Here is a 23,083-nt window from a genome sequence, read left to right on the forward strand (position 1 = left end):
GGCCAGCACGAGGTAGGACAATCGTGCTGCTGTTCTCTTTGGGAGTTATAAACAAGAGGATGAGGCTCAGCAAGAGAAAGAAAGGTTTCTTTCTGTATTTTTCCTTTTTGTCAGTTTTTTAGCTTCCTTTTCCATCCCTCCTCCTCCTGAAGGGCAGGCAGAGCTATTTAGAGAAGAAATGTTGTTTTCACGAGTTTAATTTTTTAATGTAGTATTTTACTTGCTGATTAAAGTCAATAAAGAAATACATTTAATACCCCCTCTTTAAAGATGCAAACAAATCCCTCCTTAGGTACCACTAATGGTATTTTTGTCTGGGGTTTTATGAAGCTGCTTTGAGTCAGCGAGCAGAAGCAGTGTCCCCATCTTTCCCATTCGGGATAAATAGATGCGCTCCAACAATTTCTGCTACGTCCTGCATGCATCTTTTTATGCAAAAAGGAAACAGATAATAAGCAGCTTAAAAAACTCAATAAATTCACATCATCCCAAATGCAACCAGAGTGGCTGGGCTCCTTGCTTTAACCCCACTTTCAAGGTGGCGTATTCTTTATTATTTAAGGGAGATCTCTTTCAGCTCTACCCCCGTAAAATCTTTCCAAATGGCTCCAAGCGATACCTGCTGAGACATTTTGACTATGCTGTCAAAATGTCAAAGTGACTATACTATGACCGCCTGAGCGGTCATCTCCTTGGCGTTCTCAGCAGCTTCAGATTTGGGTGGGGTATAACGAGGATAAACAGATTGCTGTCTGTCGGCGGTAACTTTATAGCTCTATGTATGGAGTAAAGGTTTTGGAAGTGGATAATATGCGATGAAGAAAGTGAGATCTGGATCTAAGATACCCTCCAGCCTTTTTTTCCCTGCTAAGACTGATACCTCCACATACACACGCTCTACTGAGTTTGATTAAAATCATATAAACCCTCATCTCTGTAGTTCTGCCTTAATTGAAGGGAGGTCCAAGACATCAAAAATGTGCGTTTTGATGTGTTCTTGTCTTGTGCTCTTTATTGAGAACACAAAAATTATGTCTTGGGTCAGACATCACGAAGTCATGTTCGCCCTCTGGAACATCATGCGAGGGTGGTGTGGGCAGTAGTTGGAGAGCTGGGGTTGTGCCGTTGGGCATCACTCTTCTGCCCTCGGTCCTGCAGGGAGGGATGCTCCGGCGTTCCATCCCCGCTCCGGGAGCGAGTGCAGGAGTGCCATCAGCTCCTTTCCTTGCAAATGCTGCTTCTCCGTTCGTTTTTACAAACCAAGCGTAATTAGTAACGACCCACTCTTTATTCTGGTGTGTTGCTGCATGTTAGGTCACCACCCACTTCCAAATAATAGATGAAAATGTGTTCTTATGTAGGTTATAAATTATATATTGCTGCTCGGCACAGGGAGTGCTTGTTTTTCCCCTTCCTTTTTCACATCCCTGTGCCCCTCTGGTTAAAGATCCTTTTCTCCCACTGGGTTCAACTGATGAATCTCTTCCTAAATTCAGAAAAAATACTCTGAATTTGTACCTGAGCTTTGCAGTTTGTCTCAGCCTGGCAGAAGATGGGTGTACTTGAAAGCTTGTTGGGTTTCCCACCTATTCCAGTTAGTCTGGTTAAAGATAATATTACGTCTGTCTACAGAATTTCTCGCCTCTATCTGTATCCTATCGCAGCTACTATGATACCAGCATCAGGTTGTGATTTTCATTTATTTACTATATATTTAGTTACGGAAGAATTACCAAAAGGCTTAAATCGCACTGAAGTGATTCTTCGAAGTGTGAAAGAAGAAATGCCGGTCTAAACTTTACTGTTGTAGAGCTTGAAGGTTTCTTACGGGGGGAGTTGTACACCGTTTGTTTAATTACACGGTGATGGAGAGGGAGCATGTCGGCCGAGTATCTTCAGAGTGGGGAGCAATCGGAGAGGGTTTGTCAGGCTGTGTGGTGGCAATTAAACAGGAAAGGCGTTAAAAAAAATCAGACGTACAGTGCCTGTCGACTGGAAACCACTGCTTCAGGAAAACAGAAGAGAGAGAATTTAATGGGCGTGTACTCTAACGAAGCATTGCTTATTTGCATGAAATTTATTGGAAAATAAAGTCTGCCGTTACTGTTTGCTCCGGCCAGCGATGCCCCTGTGAATTTTCCAAGTGTATCTTCTGCATTTCTCCCGCTATCAGCTGTGCAGAGTGTCATACCATGAAATACTTGTGCACAGCTCCCAGTGCAGCAAACAGAACATCGCTTGTTTATTCTGAGCAGGTCACCGTCTGCCCATCCATCACACACCTTTTTTCTGAATATCTTAAAATTTAAATGTGGTACTGCACATACACGTTATTCTAGTGTTTGCTATGTTCTTCTAAAAAGCAAAAAGGTTTAAAACGTTGGTGTTCCCCAAAACATTGCGTACGAAGACTGAAGAGATTGCAAAGTTAAATGCTATTAAATGCCTTTGGAGACTTAAATTTGCGCTGCGGTTCTTAGGCATCCTCGGCGACACGGTGTCCTCCTCCCGCTTCCCTGCTGCGTGGAGCTCTGGGGATCAGCTCATTCGCGCAGTAAAGCGAGCTCGCAGCCGGGAGGACCCCGGCTTCATTTGCTGCGAAATTTGGAAGACGTATTGCAACTGATGGAGGGAGATCCCAGAAGGAGGTTCGGTGGCTCTGGGATGCTGCTCTAAAAATCGGGACTGCGTTCCTTCCTCTGGTTTGCTCCATTTTGGGTCAAACCTCCAACGCAAAGTGTGTGGTTTGTGCAGGCTTTTTGCTCCTTGGTGTCTGAGTACTTGAAGTCTTACGGCGATATTGGATGTGTGCAGCCACCATACAAATTAATACTTGAAGTGTTGTTAAAAATCCTGCCCATTAATGGAAGATATGGCCTCAGGCTACATTTCTTAATACATACGTGAAAAAATTGAATAGAATGAAGGTGCTTTTGAGTCCCCACTTCATGATCTCTCTTGCTTGGCCAAGGTGGACGATGAAGAGCTGCTGCTCATCTTCATGCAGGGAGAAAGAGCAGTGAGGGCTCTGCATCCTCGGCACACCGGCCAGCACATCCGTGCTGGCGCGCCAAGGGTAGGCTTGGTTTGACTCTTGCGCTTTCTGAAAAGCAGGGGAACACACTCCCAACACGCCGTCCCAACCGCTCGGCGTTTTGCAAAGCTGGGCTAGGAAAATGTGGACGACAGGAAAATGCCTGCGTTGGTTTGCACAGGGTTTTCTGCTGCGTGGAAAGTTGGAGTACAAAATCTCAGCACGTTTCCCTTAATTTTATTAATTCGGGGCTTTCTTTTTTGTTGGATTTAAAAAAAACACAACAAACCCAAAGACTATTCTCAGAAATACCAGCCTTGGCAGTATTGAAGACTACTGTGCAAAGCTAAATAGGTGATCTTGGCAGGGTGTGCTCTGAAGTGAAAGCTCATTCTCTGTATGGAGGCCTCTTGCGTGACAAACTGCATTAAAACACCGTGCCCGTCTCGTGCCATGGGGCATCGGCTGTTCTGCACTCGCATTGCAGCTGTTCCTTTCTCTGTAGAGAGCGGATGGTCTGGTGTCGTGTTTACCCCCAGTTTGGTAATCTTTTTCAGTTTATAGACAACCTCTTCATCACGATCCTCAAAAACATCCACGTTTAATACCTTTGGAAAGGTGACAAGCGGTACCTCTTAAATTGTCCTATTTTGCTTTACCTAAAGGCTGAAAATACACGTTTAAGCAGTTGCATCCTCTCCTAAGACAAATGCCTGATAGGAATACATTGATTTTTCAGACTCCTCTTCTGCTCTCTAAAAATAATCAGTGCCAGCCGTTGTTTTTCCTGGCACTTATCAAATATTCTGGTCACTGATAAGATAGTTTTGGGTTTTTTTTCAGTGCTATGCATCGGTCTGACTTCTGCAGGTGTGGTCCATCCCCAATACTTAGTAATAAGCATTTTTAAGCTCCGATTTCACCATTTGAACTGTGCTAAAAAGGGGAAAAGACATTTTTATGGGTCGATTGGATGTCCGAAGCTTCTCACGGGTACTGAAATGCTGCAAGTGCTGGAAAACATCAGCCTGGCCGAGCTGCTGTGGTGTAAGCGAGTAATCTTAACTGTGTACTATGCACAGAAATTTGATGCTGCAGCTTAATAGCACTTGAAATTTTGGAATTGCATCAAGAAGAGTTGCGGATTATTTATATAATCCTGCAGAAGAGCAGGGAAGGGCTGGAGACGTGTATATTCACGTTTAACCTTGTCCTTACTCATAGGATATTTTACATGGCCGAAAACAAATGTGGTTTTTATTGTGTTGATTTAATGGCAGAGCTCTGATATTTCTTCTTTTTTGGAGGGGAGGGTGTGTATTATTTTTTTGTCTGTAACTAGCAAAAAGTAGCTGAAGTCTAAAAGGAAGGATAACACAGGCAGAAGCCAAGCTTGGTCTCGTATTACAATGGTATGCTTTTGTTGCTGCTAACGTGTTTTTGTTTTTCTTCATTACACATATTTCTCTTGGGAAAAGCAGGAAAAATATGTGTGTAAAATATACATGAGGGCTCCGTGCCTCTGCTAAGAGGTTCCAGATGGGAGGCGTTACGGTAGGGACACTTTCTCTTGCCTTTCAGTTTATGGCATTGATTTTGGTGACAAACTGCAGGAAAACTTCTGTCAAGCCCAGAATAGTGAATGCTTCAATTTTTTTTAGCATTTTTTGGGCTATCCAAGTATGCAGTGGGAAGTTGAAACTTCATTTGTAAACATTTATGGCCCCATGTAGAATCATTATATTAAAAAAAGGAAAAAAATAGGGTTTTGAAAGGACTTTGACAGGCCTCCTCCAGGGGCTGGAGAGTGTCCAAGGGTTGTACACCAGAGCAGATACCTCTCCCTAATTTAGAGGCTGATGGTTGGTGAGGAGGGGATGGAAGCTGGTGGAGATGCCTCTCTAAGGGATGAGATTCTTGCCGATGGGCGATGTTTTGCTTCCATGCCAGGCAGCGGCTCTCGGCTCTGGCTGAGGTTGGTGTTGTACTGGAGATGCTCCTCTTCAAGAAGACCCCCCCAAACTTTGATGGCTTGTTTCCAGACCTGTCCTCAGGCTGAAGGTCCACAGCTCCACCACGCGAAGCAAGCAGCGTTGCACCAAAAGTTCCAGCCCAGGCGAGCCGTCGGTGATACTAGTGTGTCATCACCAGCTCTTACAATAAGTGAGTCACAGCTCCAGCGAGCACTTCTGAGTGCTACTAGAGCCGTCAGAAAGTGAGAACGGAGATAGGAGCTTGCGTATGGCAAAACATGTTGTCCTAAGGGAACGTAGCCTCCTGCATGGATGTTTTTGCATAATGAAATTATATTTAAAAAAAAAATAGTACTTGGTTTTGGGATGTTGTGTGTTGTACCATTGCGAAGCATCAATGTTTCCAAGACAATGTGATTCTGGTCAAAAAGACCTAAACCATGTTACTTGTGGAAGTATGTGAAGCCATGGGTGAGGACTGCCTTTCTACAGCTGTCTGTAGTGCTTGATGCACGAAAAAGCTATGGGAGATGCTTCAGAGGCAGTGATTTACCCGGTCTTCTGCAGAGCACTGAAACATGTGGAAGTTTGTCTGGTTTTGGAAATGGAGAAGTCATATTTTCTTTAACCGCGGCTTCACGGCGGGGGGGGCACGGGGGCGGGTGAGACACGAGTGGTCAACAGCTCTGGAGACTCAAAAGCCTCAACCTTGAGAAAAAGGGCAATCCTGGTGCTGCATATGTTGTCATCTGCTCATCTCAAGGGATGTATTATTTGCAATAAGACTTTATTTAAAGTAAAGGAAATCAGCTGTGGTCCTGACACACTGCGGGGTTATTTCTAGCAATTACAGAGAAGTTTTTAATTTTAGCAGCGGCTGTTTGTGATGCATCGCTGTACTTAATCTAGCTCTGCAAAAACAGATTATGCAAGGTGAGGAAATCATGGTATGACTTGATGTTGTAATATATAATATAACCTATTTGATAGTCACTTTAAATATCTATTAAGGGTTTTCTATCTGTCAATATTCTATTAGTGCTGTTTTGTTTCTGCTGTAGTGTTCGTTTATGGTACTTGTATTGCCCACTGGGGGAGCGTAAAGTCTCCTCCTTAAGCCATGACTTGTTTTCAACTGGTCATTTTATTGCTCTGTGATTATTTTCTATCTCTATCAGTATGAAAAAGTCATTTGAAGCACCGATTAAGGAGATTTTGCTCAGTCCTGGGACCTGTCAGACACTTGCTATCTGCATCTGATGTAGTGAGGTTTTGTTCTTTGGCTGCAGAATATAAATGTTGGGAGTTGTAAGCATTCCCTGGGTTGGACAGACCACTGTAATAACACCGAGCTTCCCAACTTCACTTTGGGATACTTCTGTAAATCCGAAGCTGAACCCGGGCTGAAGATTTTTTTCCCCACCAAAACGTTTGTTGGCCGATGTGCGCGAATTTGCTGGAAAACACGTGCGTTTGGCTGCTCTTCCCAGGGCTGTCCACCCTACGCATAAAAAAAAAATAAATGTATGAGCAGAGGACCAGGGATGTGAGCCAGACCTTAAGGATTTGGCAGCCTCTGCCTTCAAGATTCATCCGTACCGGCGTTTGCCGATGACTGTCTGCCATCTTAGCTGGTTTTTTTTTCCCGTTATGGCACTTGCATAGAAAAACTGTCCCCGTTCGGGAAGAGGACTTAAGTGGGAGGCTTTGATTTGGTTTTGGGGTTTTATTTTGTTGCATCGTGGTTATGTGGCAATTCCTTTTTTTTCCAGAGCGTTCCTTAAAAGGAAGAAGCTGAAATGGTCTGATCCTGTGCTTGAGTATGGGAAAAGGAGGAATATTCTGCCAACGTTGAAGCGTTTGCCAGGAATGCAGATGCTAAATCCTATTTCTTACACAGCTGATAGAGCATCTGCATCAGCAGAGCTTTAAATCTCCCAAACAAGTGTGTGTTGTAATGACTTATAGTACTTTATCTAGGGTATCTTACTCTGTAAGTGTATTTAATGGTGCTATTGATATTTCCATTACATACACTGGCACTTCTTTTATTCAATTAAATTGACCCCAAAACCTTCTCCAAATCAGTGCTTTCCCATTAAAAGTCATTTTCTCCCATATTTGTATTAGGGAGTGTGAACTCTCAGTGCACAAATACAAACAGTCTTAACTGGCCCTGTATTTTAAGCCTAATTGCTGCAGAAGTTTTGCTGGTTAATTGCCCTGTCCCAGGATGGCGACTTGATTCAGCGGGGAGGGGGGAATTGCTGCCCTTGAATAGTCTCAGTTTTGCTGTGGCCAGGTAGGTTTAGTGCAAATGTTTTACAAAGATAAGACATTTTTAGTTGGCATAAACTATCTGTAACAAAACAAAACAAAAAAATTAAAAAAGATGTTTCATAGCCTGTATCGTGAGAGTAGTATTGTATACATAAGTTAAATTACAAGAAGGTATGTCTGTTAATATGGTAGAACCCGCTTGGCTGCCATTCAGTAATTGTAATTATGAAATGAAGTGTTTGATGTGCTTTATGTTGAAAGAATACCGCTGAGTTTAATTCTGCATAGTGAAGGGCGTGCCGTCATTGACAGTGGGACGAAGAGTGTTTTAACCTTCATAAATGCAACAAATGGTACGTTTGTTTGGAGCGGGGAGACCCCCTTAAATATGGTTTTGAATCTTCGGGCAGTCTTTGCAAGCCTGTCCATATAGGCCTGTTCTCCGTAAGGGTCTCATCAGCACTTCCCAGGTGTCTTTATCCTTTGGACTTGCCCCATCTGAAGTATTTGCAGGTCATGTATTTGAAAGGTTCTTTGGGGAATGAAAAGTAAGGCGAGGACAGGGTTGCATCTTTTGGTTGCTGTGCCAGCTTAAAAAATTGCATTACTAATTTTATGGGAAGAAACAGAAAACTACATGGTTTTGAGAAGCTTGTAAGCAAAAAATCGCACTAATAGGAGACGCTACAGAAAGCAAACACCACCGCAGAGATGTTCTGCTGTGGTTTGCTATCGAAGACTAGTAAAGAATTGGGTTTTGATCCAGGCAATGTGTTGAGACATGGCTTTCATGTCCCTGCTCTTTCTGCACCAGAATGGTGAGGAAGATGGCTAGATACTTGAAAACTGAAGAATAATTGAGGTTGGCAGGGACCTCCAGAGGATGTCTGGTCCATCCGTGCTCGAAGCAGGTCAGGTGGGCTCAGGGTCTTGTCCTAGAGCAGTTGCTGTTTCTTGGCTTGATGGGGAGTTGGATTCCCACCATGGACCAGATCACCAGCACCTTTGAAGAGCTAACTGCTGCAGGGCTTGCAGAGGTTTGGGTGCTTTTAATTTCTTCTTTTACCTGCAACAGACTTGTATTGCAAGGAAGGAAAACATAGATCTAGGGGTTTTTTTTTTGTTTGTTTTGTTTTATGATACAGCAGCAGCTGGAGCTTTACAAATACTTTCTTTTAAAAATACTGAGTTGTTTTATTTCACTCAGCCTTCTGTGTGCTGTAGGTATTGCCAACTAGGAGATGCTATGGGGGTTATCAACTAAATGGGCGGGTGCATAGAGGAGGAATACCTTAAAATGTGTTGTGAATCGGTCTAAGTTGTATATAAATCCTGATATATATGAGACACTTGACGATTTTAGATATATACATGTGTATGTGTTTTTTTCAAACTCCTATTTGCCATTCAAGTCTTCTGCTCCTGTCAATAGGTAGGAGAAATTTTTTCTATAATGTTTGAGAAAAACATTATCTGTTTGTAATAGAAAAAAATTTTTTTTTTTTTGGTCATTATAGACCTTGTGTTTAAACTGCTTTGCCACCTTTGAGGTTTGAAATGGAAAATTGGGTTTTGGCTCTGCAGTGTGCTCCGGTGGCCTGTTGAAGAAAAGAATAACGAAAGAGAAATCTTTTAAAGCTTTTGAAAGTCAATGTTTGGCAGTTCAGGGTTGCAGGTCATTCTCGGTGAGAGCTCTGCTCGAGTGTTGCAGCGCGGACGCTATAAATACTTTGTGGTTTGTGCTTTTTACCATAAAAGCATCAACGGTTTCATTAGGCAGCATGGAACATGTAGCCACAACCAAGAGAATTAAAGAACGAGGTGTCAGCGCTTGAACTGGTATTTAATTGCTGTGAACTAGATATTCAGTATTAGTGCTTGGCCACGCAGAACAATGCCTTGAAGGATTCATATAAAAGCTATTTTACTTTGCAAGAATGCAAGTTGTAGCTCGTATTTTTGGCTTTGGTACTTATTTAGGTGCTTATTTAGGTGTCGTGGTCTCTGCTGCGTAGAGGTGCCTTTTAGGGCTCCTTACGGAAACCAAAACTTGGGGGAGATATCTCAAAGTTTTAGCAGTGCAATTCAGGTTGATAGGTTTTATCAGGCGGTAAGCTGCAGATTTAAAAGGGCAGAAGCAATAATGAGAAAGGATTTAGCAAGGCTCTAACTTAAGTAGTCTAGATGCATTTCATGTTCTGGCCATAATTCAATATATTTCCGTTAAAAAGCAAAATAGCAGGACAAGAAGAGTGCTGGGAGCTTGGTTGCAGGTTGAATGAAAACAAACAAAAATCTTTATCATCCAGCTGTTTATGTTTCAAGATGCAGAAAGGAATTCGTAGCTACAGAGAATAACTTAAAAAGCCAGTGAATGCCCTGGTCACATAATTAAAAAGACATTAAAATTACAAAATTTCAATATGCTGGTTTTTTCCTGTGTCGTCTTTTTTCTTTTGGAGTAAAGATATTTGTGAATTATTATTTCTTTCAAGCATAATGTATAGAATATTGGGGAAAAATAGCCTTCAAATCTGGAAATAAATTACAGGCGATGTTGAAAACCGCCACTCTTTGTGGAAGCATACGCTGGGCTTCTCTAACAGAAGCTATAGGTAAAGCAGGCGAATGCGCATCTGACATGTGCATTGAGTCCTCGCTGTTCCGTCGTCTGTGTCGTGCCCATCTAACTCTGGCCCTGGCCTCCTGTTTGTTATTTGATGTAAACAGACTTTTCCTATGCTGTCTTCTTTAGTGCAGTCCCCGTGCATTAGGGCTTGGGCTCTTTGGGCATGGCGTGGTCTCTGCGCCCCTCTTGTCCTTTACCAGCACTTATATATGCAAAGATTTTAATTCACAAATATTCTCTTTAGTTGCATAAGTTCAGACGAGTGTTTTATTTCCCTGGCTGCTATGTTGCTGGCTGACGCTTTGAGTTTCCACCTTGCTTATGCAGTTACAAGTCATTCATACTTTATGAATACATTTGATTCATGAATTCCAAAATTCACAGTAAACCAGGGAATATGAATCTTCCAGCAGTCTCTTGTCTGATATTAACCGATTTCTTGTCCCTGGCATAAATGAGCGTGACTAAATCTTGCTCCCAGTCCCTTCAGTGCCCCACGATGGAATATAACTATTAATATAACTATTCCACAATGGCATAGCCCGCACTGAGATTTAAGCAGTTGGCTTGCTTTTCTTCTGATATATTTATGGTACAGCTTTCTAAAAAATTAAATTTACATTTCAAGTAGACAGGAAACCATTTAAAAACTTTTGTCTGTTAACACATTTCTCTTCCTATATAGCAAAGATAAAAAGATATATTTATTTTTCCCTCCAAGGGTGTGTGCTAGAGGCTCACTTGGGAAGGGCAGGGCTGGGGACCTTAAATATGCCAGCAAAGGCATGTGTTTCCACTAGTGCTTTCACTGCAGAAACTGTTATTCTATAGGGGAATGCAGCTGTTATTCTATAGGCGAATATAGCTGTTATTTTATACGGGAATGACATTCAGTTAGGATTATCTATGTAACAGCATCTTACTGTCATTGCCGTATGAGAACAAGTCACTGTGGTGTTTTCCTAGATGCAGGGATTTGGAAAATAACCTTATTTCAGGAAAGACATTAAAATAATCCTTACTCCAGCTGTGATCTGTAATTAATCCAGATTGCATTAATATGCAGTCCAAAATAAAGAGCCCACGAGCCTTCGGGATCAGGCGAGGAGGAACGTGAAGTATTTAGCCACGAAACTGTTAATTTTTTAATTCCCCCCCCCCTCCCTGCCATCCACGATAAGCATCTCTTTGTGCGGGAGGGTGGTAGGAGGCAGGAGGAATGGAGCTGCTCGTTCCTCTGTTGAATCACCAGCGCCGGGTCCAGAGGGATGCTCGGCTCCTACAGAGCAACGTATTGAATTTTGTTTCCTTCGAAATGTTGAGCCCTGGCCAGTAAAAGCTTTGGTCTCCCCGAGAATTTTAGGAATGCTGTTACAGAGTTTTGTCCGTTGAGCTGCTCAGCAGCTTCGAATCAATGAGTTAGTAAAGGGAAATAATGCAAACAGATGATAATTTGTTTTAGGGAAGTAGTTATAACTCATTTTGTGTTTTCCGAGCCTGAACTATTACATTATGCCCTGGCTGCAGAAGGACATGGTGTCCTGTTCAAGTATATATAGATTAGGCAGGCATAAATCGAATTAATAGCACTTTTTTTTATGGCCCCATAGTTCTGTTAAAGAAACACGGCGAGTAAACCGAACGAAATGTATTAAGTTGTCTCAAGTTAAACATCAGGTGTTTCTTCAGCTACTTGTTGGCCCTCCACCAGTGTGCCTTTGCCATGGAGTCAGCCTTAAGTTCTAACACGACGTGATCCAAAGAGCTTACTCATTTACATCAGCAATAAAGAAAAATGCATGAAAGAGGGATATTACGGGTTATGATTTCTGTAGGCGTTTGGGTTATAATATATAATGTGGTCTGACGTATTAATCCAGGAAAAAAGCTCAAAAAAAGAGGACTCTCACAGTTCCCCACTCCTATATTTGAAACGTTTTCTCCTGACTCTTAATGTTCCTTGTTACAGAATAAAAAAGATTTATTCCTGGGTAAGGCTCTTCCCAAAGAAATCCTAATAAATAGACCTTATTTCCCTCTGTGAGCTATTACTTAAGGTATAAGCACAGGGAACCGAACCAGAAAATCCTTTTAATGCTGTTTTTTGCTTAAATTCTTTATTAAATTATATGAAAAGGTGATTAAAATAGGGCTGCCGTCCGTTTAGTCTGTTTGAGTTTGTTCTCAAGTGAACAACGTTACTTAGGTGTATAGAAAATTTATCTTACTGCCTTCCTGTGATGTCTTAGATTGCAGTCGATCCTATTGCAGGGAAATGCTTGTAATGCAATTCATATTATTTAAAACAAATATAGAAATATGTGGCGATGTTGAATATCAACGTGTTCTGCTTATGGGCTTCTTGCTGTGTCTCTGCTTGCTGAAATACCTGGAGGAGGGCAGGCAAATCCTTTGGAAATGTTAAATAGCATCCCATCTTTTAATGCCAAAATGCCTATTTTGGGGGAGAGGATCCCTGATTTTAATCGCCAGGAGAGTTTTGGGGGCTTCAGTGGTCACCTGGAGGTGTGGGCATTTTTGACACCCTCCCGAGGGTGGGGTAGAGGAGGGATGCTGGGTGCGGGGAGGATTTTTGGGGGGAATAAGGAGAAAACAAGTGTGAGCAGCCTGAAAAGATGTGAAACCTCTGTAGGGGAGCGTTGCTTAGCTGTGTGTCTGAAATCATCTCTCGAGTATAATCTGCTTGCTCGGCAGGTTTTGGCTATCCCAGAACTTGTTTTAGTCAACTAAAGCGAATTCATATGCAACAGCTTGAGTTTAAACAAATCCCTGTATTCAAATAGGGAGGGGGGAAATCACGTCATCATTCTGTCAGCAAACCTAATTCAGTTTTTAAATCATTAAATCTAACAAGATTGCTAAATAAATCTGCCTGGGAAGATAAAAGTAGACGTGAGAGCGTGCATCACACAGGTACTGAAGGTGTCGAATGCCTTTTCACCAAGGTTTCATTTAATTTGGCCTTTATTTTTTTGCTTTTAGTTGCAAAGTTAAATCTGAAAAGGTCATTTGAAAAGCTTCAGATTATAGTTGTAAAGCCCTTTTAATCTTTTCTAATAAATAGCTGAGTAGGGGATAAATCTATTGGGAGCTCGGAGCTGAGCTCTGATATTAAGCCTCAGCACAAAATGTATTTGTAATTGTAATTCAGCGTCCATACACAGACAACACTTAGAAATTATCTTGCGTATAATTACCTTAAATAAGTTTGGCTTAGAAGAAAAGGTGAATGATTATCAAAACTGGTTTAATAAATGAAACATTAATTGGTCCTGGCAGCTTGACGGATTCTGTCACCGTGGGCCAGATTATTATTAAAGTGATTTAGGCACAATTGAAAAATACCAGTTTTCAGTGAAGCTGAGCTGCAGCTCTTACAGGTTCCCAATAGCTCTTCTGTTCAGAGATTTCTTTTAAAAGGCAATAAATGACTCTCTGTATTAGGTGCCTCGGTAAGGCAGGGTTTTAATAAAAGCTTTGCATAATAAAGACTTAAAAGCATTTTGATTTTGGAAAAACAAGACTAGCAAATCGAAACGACAGTGTCTGAAATGCTGAAAATACTCTGGGTTATGTCAGTGCTATATATGACACTGTCTAACGTCTGAGTAGCCTTCAAAGCAGTTTTCCCCCTAATTCCATATATGATTAAAAACCAGCTTCCTCTAGCTCATTAAAATTTAGAGTCTTGTTGGAGCAGCGTACTTTTGTATTTATTTAAATGAATAAAGCACAGCCTTAATATAGACTATAACTTCAAATATTAAATCTCTCTTGTACAGCTAACACTTTATTTTTAAACAGTGTTTATCTGCCCTTCACGAATACCAAATTGAAAATGAATATGGTCTCCAGAAGCTCATCGTATTATTTTGTAGACCATTCAAGTAACTTTCACCATATGCTTTTTATTAATTATACAATGATAGCAAAGTCAAGTTGTTAGTGACGTGCATATAAATAAGGTAAGGCGGTGGCTTTTCGAACATAATGATGGCATCTCTCTCTTTTCACAGGCTTTTGGAAATGCAAAAACGGCACATAACAACAACTCGAGTCGCTTTGGCAAATTTATTCAGGTGAATTATCAGGAGACGGGCACCGTGCGAGGGTAAGTGGGAATCGGGTTGAAGATGCTGTACGTACTCTTACCTGCACAAGGAGCTTAAATAGGCTGTTGTAGGGGGTACACGAAAAAGAAGGTTAATTTTTTTGGCCAGTAAGTTTCCCAAAATGGAGGGGGGGGGGAATATTTTTTTTTAGCATATTTAAATGCATTGGTATGAAAATGTTGGCCTATCTGAGCTGCACATTGAGGTGTGAATACACCTGAGCTGGCTTCAAGCCAGTTGAGCTCTCCTTAATCATGATGTCAACTTTATAATTAAGCTGAAATGGAACTTTTCCTCTTAAGATAGCAGTTAAGGCAGGAACGGGGAACGTTTTAGCGAGGATGGGTTAGGGGGCTGGAGCATATGATAGGAAGTAGAGGCTGAGCGAGCCGGCTTTGCTCAGTCTCGGGAAGAGAAAGCCGAGGGGGGATTTAATCTCCAGCTGCCTGATGGGTGTTACAGAGGCGATGAAGCCAGACTCTTCTTGATTGCTGTCGAATTCCCCATAAGCTTCTGTCTCTACCCTGAAGTCTCTCTTTAGCCCAGCCCTTGACCAGTTAGGGCCTCTTTTTTTTTTTTTTTTTTCTTTTTTTTTCCCCTGGGCCATTGCAAGGAGATGTTTGTATCCATCGTGGTTCTCCGCATTTTATTTCAGCATCTCTTCTGCTACCCAGAGCTCATGGGACGTACAGCTGTGACTCAAACCTTCCTTCTCCCGGGGAGGGCTGCAGCAGAAGTGCTGCATGGTTGGAAGCCTGTGGGATGAAACCTTCTGGGTGGGCTTACCTAAGCCTGGCTTTCTCTTTGGCTTTAGACAATTTAGATAGTGTCAGGTCATCACAAAGTGATTCAAGCTAGCTCTAAATGAGCAGGGCTTCGTTAACCCCGCTTTTTGTCCGGGTTAATTAACTCAGTTGGAAAAATGAAAAGTAGAAGTGGCGTTCCAGGGGTTGTGTAATTTCTGCAGCTAGCTAAGAGATCTCTTGCTGGGACTTCGTTGTTATTTTAGGGAACTGCTTTTAAATTTTTTTCTTTCTTATTTTCCAGCAGAACAGTATTACACAAATAGCTTCCATTAATTTTTCAAATGAGCTTGGGTACTCTGTGTACCTTCCCGCTGTTTTTTCATCCTACGTCAAATCTGATGTTCTTTTTCTTTTTTTTTTTTTTTCCTTCTTTAATTCTGGTGAACAGTTCTCTTAAAAGGATAAGCCTCAATTTTTTTAATACCTACTGAAATACAGGGTAACGAGAATCCAACAAACGCCTTAACAATGTATTATCTTGGCATGCTATGTCAGCTCTATGGAAGTGGCCTCTATCTATACTTGGCAGATAGGTGCAAGTAACATTGTATTCGTATACTCTAGTTCATAAAATAAGAGGAATTTTCCCTCCTCTTTAAAAAAATGCACTTTCTTGGCCTTTGGTTGCATGGTGTGATGTGACTGTGCTTTGCTACAAGTTCGCAGTGCTGCCCCAATGAAAATAGAAAGACATTTAAAAAAATCTGAGCTGTTCCTGGCATACGAGATGACAATTTGTTTCCATAGTCTTACAAAGATGATCACAAGTATTTTTATTTTTTTTTAAACTTAGCATAGATTTTAAGCACAACCCCAGTCAATTATCATCCCGTATTCTGCATATGATTTGCTTTGTTAATGTAACTGTAATTTGCAGCCCCGAATCAGAATTTTGCTCTGTTTGGAGGCTGAAAACAGCAGCTGGGTATTTGCTTACAAACTCTGTGAATATAATGACCCAAAACTTGAAGCAAATTTAAACTTAAGACATGTAATAGCCAAGAGATTTAGTAGCAGCCAACCCCACCCCATGAAATGAAGTCTTTGAAGATGTCTTTAAAATTGATGGAGCATGAGCAATAGCTACAGTTAAGTGCTTTCCCATAAGGCTTTATGAATTTATTATGTCCTGTTCGATGATAAGCGAGTTCTGGAGGAAGGTCTTTGCAACCTGTTCAGCCCTCATAAGATGATCAAAAGCCTCAACATCTGACACGCTCCATAAAATTGCAGAAGAGCCAGATAGGAGACATTTTAATTAAAAGCAACAGTGCACTGGTATAATGGTAAATCCGTGCAATGACATGAGGCTGTGTCTGAAACACCATGAGTTGGTGCTTTCAAACATGCTGTGCTTGGGTGTTTTGCATGCTGGTATTTGTATATGAAATTCAGTCTCGGATTTCAGATGATGTTACCTAGGATGCTAAGTACAGGCTCTGTAGCATGCTTCAATGAGTATTTTCACAAAATCATACGCTTAGAACTCCTTTTCTTTACTCTTAAAGGTAGATTGGACATAATTGACAACAGTAAATAAAATTGGTGGAGTTGGAGACATCTACTTTTTTATACTTAATTTGGTTTTCCTTTTCACTATCCTATTACAATAGGGGACCTATGTTCTTCTTGGGACACGTATTCATTATGACCTTTGCACTAAGCAAGGAGTGTTTCACCAAAACAGCATTTTAGTTGTATCTACAAAAAAATTTTACAAAATGAAATTGTAAAAAAATTGCCCTGATTTAAATAGTGGTTTGGACCAGATGACATCTAGAAGACCTTTCCAACCTAAATTATTGCATGAGAGTGGATTTTTTTTTTTTTTTTTTTTTTTTGGTGGGTCTATAATAAGAGCAGAAATCACAGGGGAAGGGATGAAATATCAAGGGTGGTGGACGTGATGCAGGTTGTTGTACAGCAGCGTGCTGAGCTACTACCCGGGGTGGGAGTGGGATCTGGGACACTCTGATACCTTTTTCACTCATCTGTTCACTGAGCCTGCAGTGAATTTATGGCATGGCTTGGAAAGGAAAAATTGGTTTCAGGTTAGAAAGGGGATAAAAAAAAAAACCCTGTCGGTGAGGAATATCCATAGACTATTCTCAGCTTCCTCGCAGGGAATAAACAAGAATAAACCCTTTTGGTGCACATCATACAGAGGAATAATACTGCTTTGCTGTTTGTCTGTCTTTACTCCTCCTACCCAGCAAGATCATCCCATTCAGGGTTGGATATGCCATTTCCAGTAGCCTCCCCTAAGAGCTGCCGTAAGAGTTGTCACAAAACCTCTGCAGTGTGTCCATATCATTTATTTTATTTCATTTTTTAGTGAAAGGAGGGGAGAATTACTGAGTTGCAAGTAATAAATAGGTCTATCTTCCCTGTCTGGAGACTATGGTGGTGGAGAAGCGAGTGTGGAGGCACCTCCTTGTCCTACCATGCCCAAGGTTCATTGGGTTTCCCCATTCATACGTGGCTGCTAATGTCGGTGCCACATCACTGGGCGTCCATAGCTGGAAAAGCACAGCTACATCATCAAAACTGCCAATTATAACTCCAGTTTCTAAATCCCTATCATTACTGGTTAGTATTGTTTGGAAGAAAAAAAACTATTGAAGCTTGTTTTAGCTCTACAAGCTTGAAAAAAGTATTTAATATGTAAATTAAACATGTTTATTATGGAGGCTCTCAGGATAAAATGTAAACTCCAATAAGGAGCTTTTGCAATTGTTTATTTTTTGACCGTAGCCACAAGTTAATAACCCAAGTTTTTGTTGAGAAATAGCTCTTCTGGAAGAGGGAATGGTGATCTGGGGACCGATTCTGCAGCTAAATCTGATCTTGCAAACTTCTGCACCCAGATATATTTCTTGTGTGCACAAATCCTGGTCTGCAAGCAATTTTATTTTGCTGGCTTTGGATTAAATAGGTATCCGAGATTCTTCGTTGCTGTCAAAATTTCCCCCTGTGCTCCCTGCCCATAGGCTAACGCATCTGAGATCATGTTTTTCATATCCAAGTTAGTGTTGGCTTTGTATCAAACCAAAAAACCTCAAAAGCCAAACATAACATTGGGCTTGTTCTGCCTAGGAAGAAATTTATATAACTAAGTGAAACAAGGCTGAAACTTTTTTTTTGTGCGTACTAAGACTGAAAAGTCCCAGTAAAGCTGTGTTCATTTAAGTTGAATATTGGGTCAATGAATAACGCTTTTATTTTTTCCTTCCAGAGCTTATGTTGAAAAGTACCTCCTGGAGAAATCAAGACTAGTCTATCAGGAGCACAATGAACGGTAGGTGCCTATATTTTGCTTACAGGGTTGGTTTTCTGTATGTGCCGATAGCATGGCACAGATAGCTTAAAACCCTGTTTGAGCTGGCATGGGGGGATCAGGATTTTCACGCTCCTAACCCTGTGCTTCAAAGATAAAGGATGCATTTTATATTTTGCTGTTTAGGGAGGAATGTACTACCCAGGGAAAATAAACTCCATTATTTTATTGACAATCCTTGACTTATATTTTCCTTTGTCGTTATGATTCATGTCATATGGATTATCTTGTGCAACTTGTAAGCTCTTTAATATCTAATTTGGCGGGGGAGGGAAGGTGGTTTTTTAGTTGTGTTTTACAGTTCTTAACACACTGAAGCCATCAGAAGGGCCTCTAGAAAAAGCTAAAATTATATAGACAACAAATGTAAGCAATTTGTTCTTTCCTAATTGCAATGTATTATTTGTTACATACTCGCCTCTCAGTAATAATTACTCTTACTTTAAATAAATTTGCTGCTTCTAGTTGTCTTTCAACTCTTGGCACTTCTGCGTGTGTTTCCCTTGTGAGACAGATGTTGTGCGAGAAGTTTTCTCGAATGCTCATGGGCTGATCCCGAAGTTAAATAGCATATACAGCCTTGACAGATGTACTCTTGGGTGTTGCAAGATGATTAAACTTGGTTCCTCTTGGAAAACGTCCAACATAAAAGCAAAGTTTTAATATTAGAAATACTGCTACGCTCTTAGCATTAATCCGTGCTAGAGTTGTCTTGGAGCAAAACAGATGAGTGTCACTTGGGGTGTTTTTAGAATCAGTAATATTCAAGTATTTTGAATATTTGAGTAGCCGTAAAAATTGAAGATTTTTCCGTTCTGTCTTACGGAACTGCAACTGCAAAATCATTACCTTTTTAATGGTAATAACATATTAATAATAATTTCTGCATTGCAGGGAAATATATTGTTTTGATTCTAATAAATATGTAGGAATTGCACAGGTTTCTGGAGGAAAACGTGATGATGTCGGCTGGGAGCTCTTTATTATATTCTAGGGCAGTGGATGTCCTTGGATGGAGAAGAAGGATCTCATTCTCCGTCACTTAATTTAATCTTTTACATCACTGCATAGTGGGTATGGGCCATTTCTAAACAGTGTTCAGGTCTGAGCTTGGAAGCTGGAAAATCAGGTTATGAGGTTTACGTGCTCTTCTCTGCTTAATGCTGCTGTTTGTTTTGAAGTCTAACATCTTTTTTTTTTTATTTGTCACCAGGAACTACCATGTATTTTATTACCTCCTGGCAGGAGCGAGCGAGGAAGAGAGATCAGCATTTCATCTGAAGCAGCCTGAGGAATATCATTACCTCAACCAGGTGGGAATACTCTACAGGAATACAATACGCGGTCTTGCCTTTTCTACTGCTGATATTTAATGCTAATAAAGAAAATGTGTGGAGTAGTAAAAACGGGTTGACTTAGTGCTTTATAGGCGGCCTTCCATCATTGGAAATAATTCTGCATTGGCAATCTGAACACCTGTTAGTATGGGGAAAAAAAAAATTAAAAACATCAGTGTTTTCCATTTTTGTCCCCTACCTGGGATATGTTAAATATATTGTGTTTTTAATTGTCGAAGGGAGAAACAGTAATAATTTACCTGTTATCTGTCTGAATGTCATTTACTCATTAACATCTGTCTGCTGAGCAGAAGAAAAGAGAAAAATGTGTGATACCAGTAGGTCTAAAGGATATAACGTCTTGCATGAGGTGGTCCTAATTCTGTAGCTTCATGGCTGGCTGTTAGCATGGTCCTTTGAATTTAACAATATAATAAGTTCAATATAAATAAAAACACAGCAACCACTGAAAATGTGTGAATTAAAAATGAGTGAGGTACTACCAGTGACCAACTAAACTCATACTTTGGAAAAATCTGGTTTACTTAAGATATTTAAGATACAGTTGTCCACTGACGCTTGTGAATAGGGACTTTACTGCTTTTTGCTCAAAAAAAAGAAAAAGAGGACTAGGAATATGTGGAAGAGTAGTTAGGTTATATGCTGATTTTAACTAATTGCCATTTTCTTGGAGCCAAAATGTGATTAGCAATAAAGAGTGATTTAACCCACAAGCTGGAGAGAAACTTGTACGTGCAATGCAACCCAAATAGCCTTCAGTCTTTCTAGAAATATAATTTAACTCTGGACTACATCTCAACTACCCAGGGCTTTTTAAAGGTCTTTTTAAAGCGGGCTATGAAAGCCAAAATCTATTGTAATATTAACGACTCCCACCCACTCTTAGCAGGATTGGGAAATTCGCACAAATGAGTAACATATTAAGAGCTGAAGGCTTTTTGCTTGCTGTCTTTGTGCCTCAGGCGTTGGTTGGAGACGCGGTGTGATCTTCGCGACCATCTGCGCTGCCGTTTTGCAGCGGGAAGGTGCCAAGACCATTCGGATCGAATGTTTTGTCAGATTCACAGGTTTTGTTGGGCAATCCGGTAGTTTTACATTAGTCGAAAACATTGCTTTTAATTATAGTCTTTCTTTTTTTTAATAGCCGTTTAACGTTCAAGGGCGTTCATATTTGAAGTAAAACAATAAGTCTAATGGTGTGTAATGTGGAGATCTAATAGGAATGTGATAATTTAGGTTGAAACGTTCATTTTAATCTAAATTAGGATGCTGTGGGCAAGTAGGCTGGAGAAGGATGCTGAGGTACGTCCAGTGGATAAGGGAAGCAGGCTCTGGACTTGTCTGGACACAGTGTATGGACAATAGTGACAGTCTGAATTTTTAGGGTTTTCGTTATAATAATTTTTTAATTTTTAATGACTAGGGTTAGTGTTAGAGAGACCATTTAACACTGACAACTATGGGAAAATGGCTCCTTTAGACGTGTTCAGGGCATCATTTCATATTAAGGCCTTCTGACAATGCAGTAGCAGCTTTCCCGTGCCCCACAGGCAAAGGGGAAAAAGGAAAATAGGGAGAAAAAAGGAAAAAGAGGAAGTGGAGGAATAGGGAAAGGAAACTTTGGAAACAGAAAAGGAGAAAGTAATAAAATGGCCCCATAGCATTTATAGTAGCTTCTTAAACGTGTCCTAGAGAAATCCCCACCTTTTTAAAAGGAAAAAGAACAAGCTCAGAAACGAGCCTAAGTTTTTAACTAAAAATTAAATATTAAAATTGAAAAGCTATAACATATTGAGCCAGGCCCCTTAAGGGGGGCATGACTCAGTCCTTGAGTCAAGCGTTATTTTCTTCCTCAGCTCACGCTATGTTATGCAAAACAGACATGCATTTTATATTGCAGATGAGCAATAATCTATTCAGGTAGTTCACCAAAATGTGCTGTTATTTTGTGGATCTGTAAATGGAGGGAGCAGGTTGGGGAAAAAAATTATTATTTTTTTTAAAAGCAAATTTACTTAAACTGTCCCTTGAGTTTGGATGACTTCTCCATCTCTCATACCAATGGCAGGTATACCTGCCATTGCATACCCTGCAACTTGCTGAATATTTTCTGTACTGGTTATTCACATTTATCCATTTTGAAATCAGTGATTTGCAGGATTAGGTCCTTATTTTAAGTTCTTTAAGAGCTCTGGCGCCACGTGTCTCTCCCTCTTGGGACTGGTCACTGACGTCCTTTGACTTCTCTCAACTCCATCCCTGTCTAATTGGAAAAAGATACAAATTCCTAAAAAGCTTTCACGTGTTGCTTTCTAATCGGTTGGAGTGTCGCACTTTTCCAACACTTACATGTGTCTAGAGCAGAGGTTGAGAGTAGAAACAAAAATCCACTCTTCAGTGTGATTTTATATCAATAGCTCTTCAGCTGTAGGTAAACCAAAGGTTTCTCCAACCGTGGAGAAAAATAAAAGGTCTTAAAATCAAGCTTATTGCATGAGTCTTGAAAACACTGTAAGGAGGCATCAGAGCACCATAAATGCAAAAGCATTATAAATCTGACCTTAAAAAAAATGAAAATAAGGAATGACTACGCAGAATAACAACATTGATTTTACTTGGAAAGTCGACGTTGCTGCCCTGGTTAAAGAGCAGGTAGTGGGAGTTATGGTTGGTCTGAACACTACTTAACCCGGTCTGCCTTGCTTTCAGATGACAAAGAAACCCCTCAGACAGAGCTGGGATGATTATTGCTATGACTCTGAGCTGGTCAGTACAAGTACCCTCGTCTTCTGTGTTGCTGATGCAGGGCTGCTGCTCACTGGAATTTGTTAGGTGCACCAAGACCTGAGCAGAAAACGAAGTCAAATTACGTTTAACCGATTGATTACCCTCTCCCTTCCTCTGCCCTGCAGTGGTGTTGCTTGTGTATTAGCTCGTGACAATACAGATGTGTTTTCCCTTGCCCTTTTTGGTTTCTTCCATCTGGAAAGCTTCTTCAACAGTTGGATATGGTCATCTAGTTTTAGCAAACTAAGGGGTGTTTTTTGTTCCTTCTTAATATAATACATGATGATTTATGGAAATTGTGATATGGCAGCAATGTGACGATTGAAATTCCGATAAAACAGCAAATTAGTCTCTCGAAGCCCTAAGAGACGGATCAGTTCATGATGGTTGTAGCAGTGTATCTGCTCTCCAGCTTCCAGGGAAAAAAAAGACAAAACCAAAACCATCCCCCCAAAACATCTGCGAGAAAATCAAATCCTGATATTATTCGGAACGCAAAAACAATTCCTTCTCCTAAAATAGTTCTGTTGACATGATCATCCTTTCCAAATGGATTGACCCAAAAAGGAACGGTGAAGCTTCTCCCCCTTCCCCAGCTTCTCCTGTGCAACTGAGTCAGAGGCGATGGCTTGAGTTGGCGATGTGCTTTGGGTGTCTGTGTGTCCCGTGATGGTCTCTGTTGGTTTTGTCTTGCGCGGGAAAGCATGTTTTGGATCAGCAGCATGTCGTTCCTGCTAATTTTGCCG

The 23,083-nt window shown here is 40.8% G+C and overlaps 1 protein-coding gene across 1 annotated transcript in view; it reads left to right on the top strand.

The window, feature by feature from the left end:
- Positions 1-23,083, top strand: part of MYO9A (myosin IXA) — a 153,116-nt gene that overhangs the window by 17,414 nt on the left and 112,619 nt on the right. Inside the window, exons 2-5 of the mRNA XM_009319912.1 lie at positions 13,954-14,048; positions 18,091-18,153; positions 19,406-19,505; positions 22,260-22,316. Coding sequence (XP_009318187.1) covers positions 13,954-14,048; positions 18,091-18,153; positions 19,406-19,505; positions 22,260-22,316 — 315 coding nt within the window. The remainder of the gene's footprint in view (positions 1-13,953; positions 14,049-18,090; positions 18,154-19,405; positions 19,506-22,259; positions 22,317-23,083) is intronic.

This window comes from Pygoscelis adeliae, unplaced genomic scaffold, assembly GCF_000699105.1.
Source record: "Pygoscelis adeliae isolate BGI_AS28 unplaced genomic scaffold, ASM69910v1 Scaffold303, whole genome shotgun sequence".
In the NCBI taxonomy this organism is placed as follows: Eukaryota; Metazoa; Chordata; class Aves; order Sphenisciformes; family Spheniscidae; genus Pygoscelis; species Pygoscelis adeliae.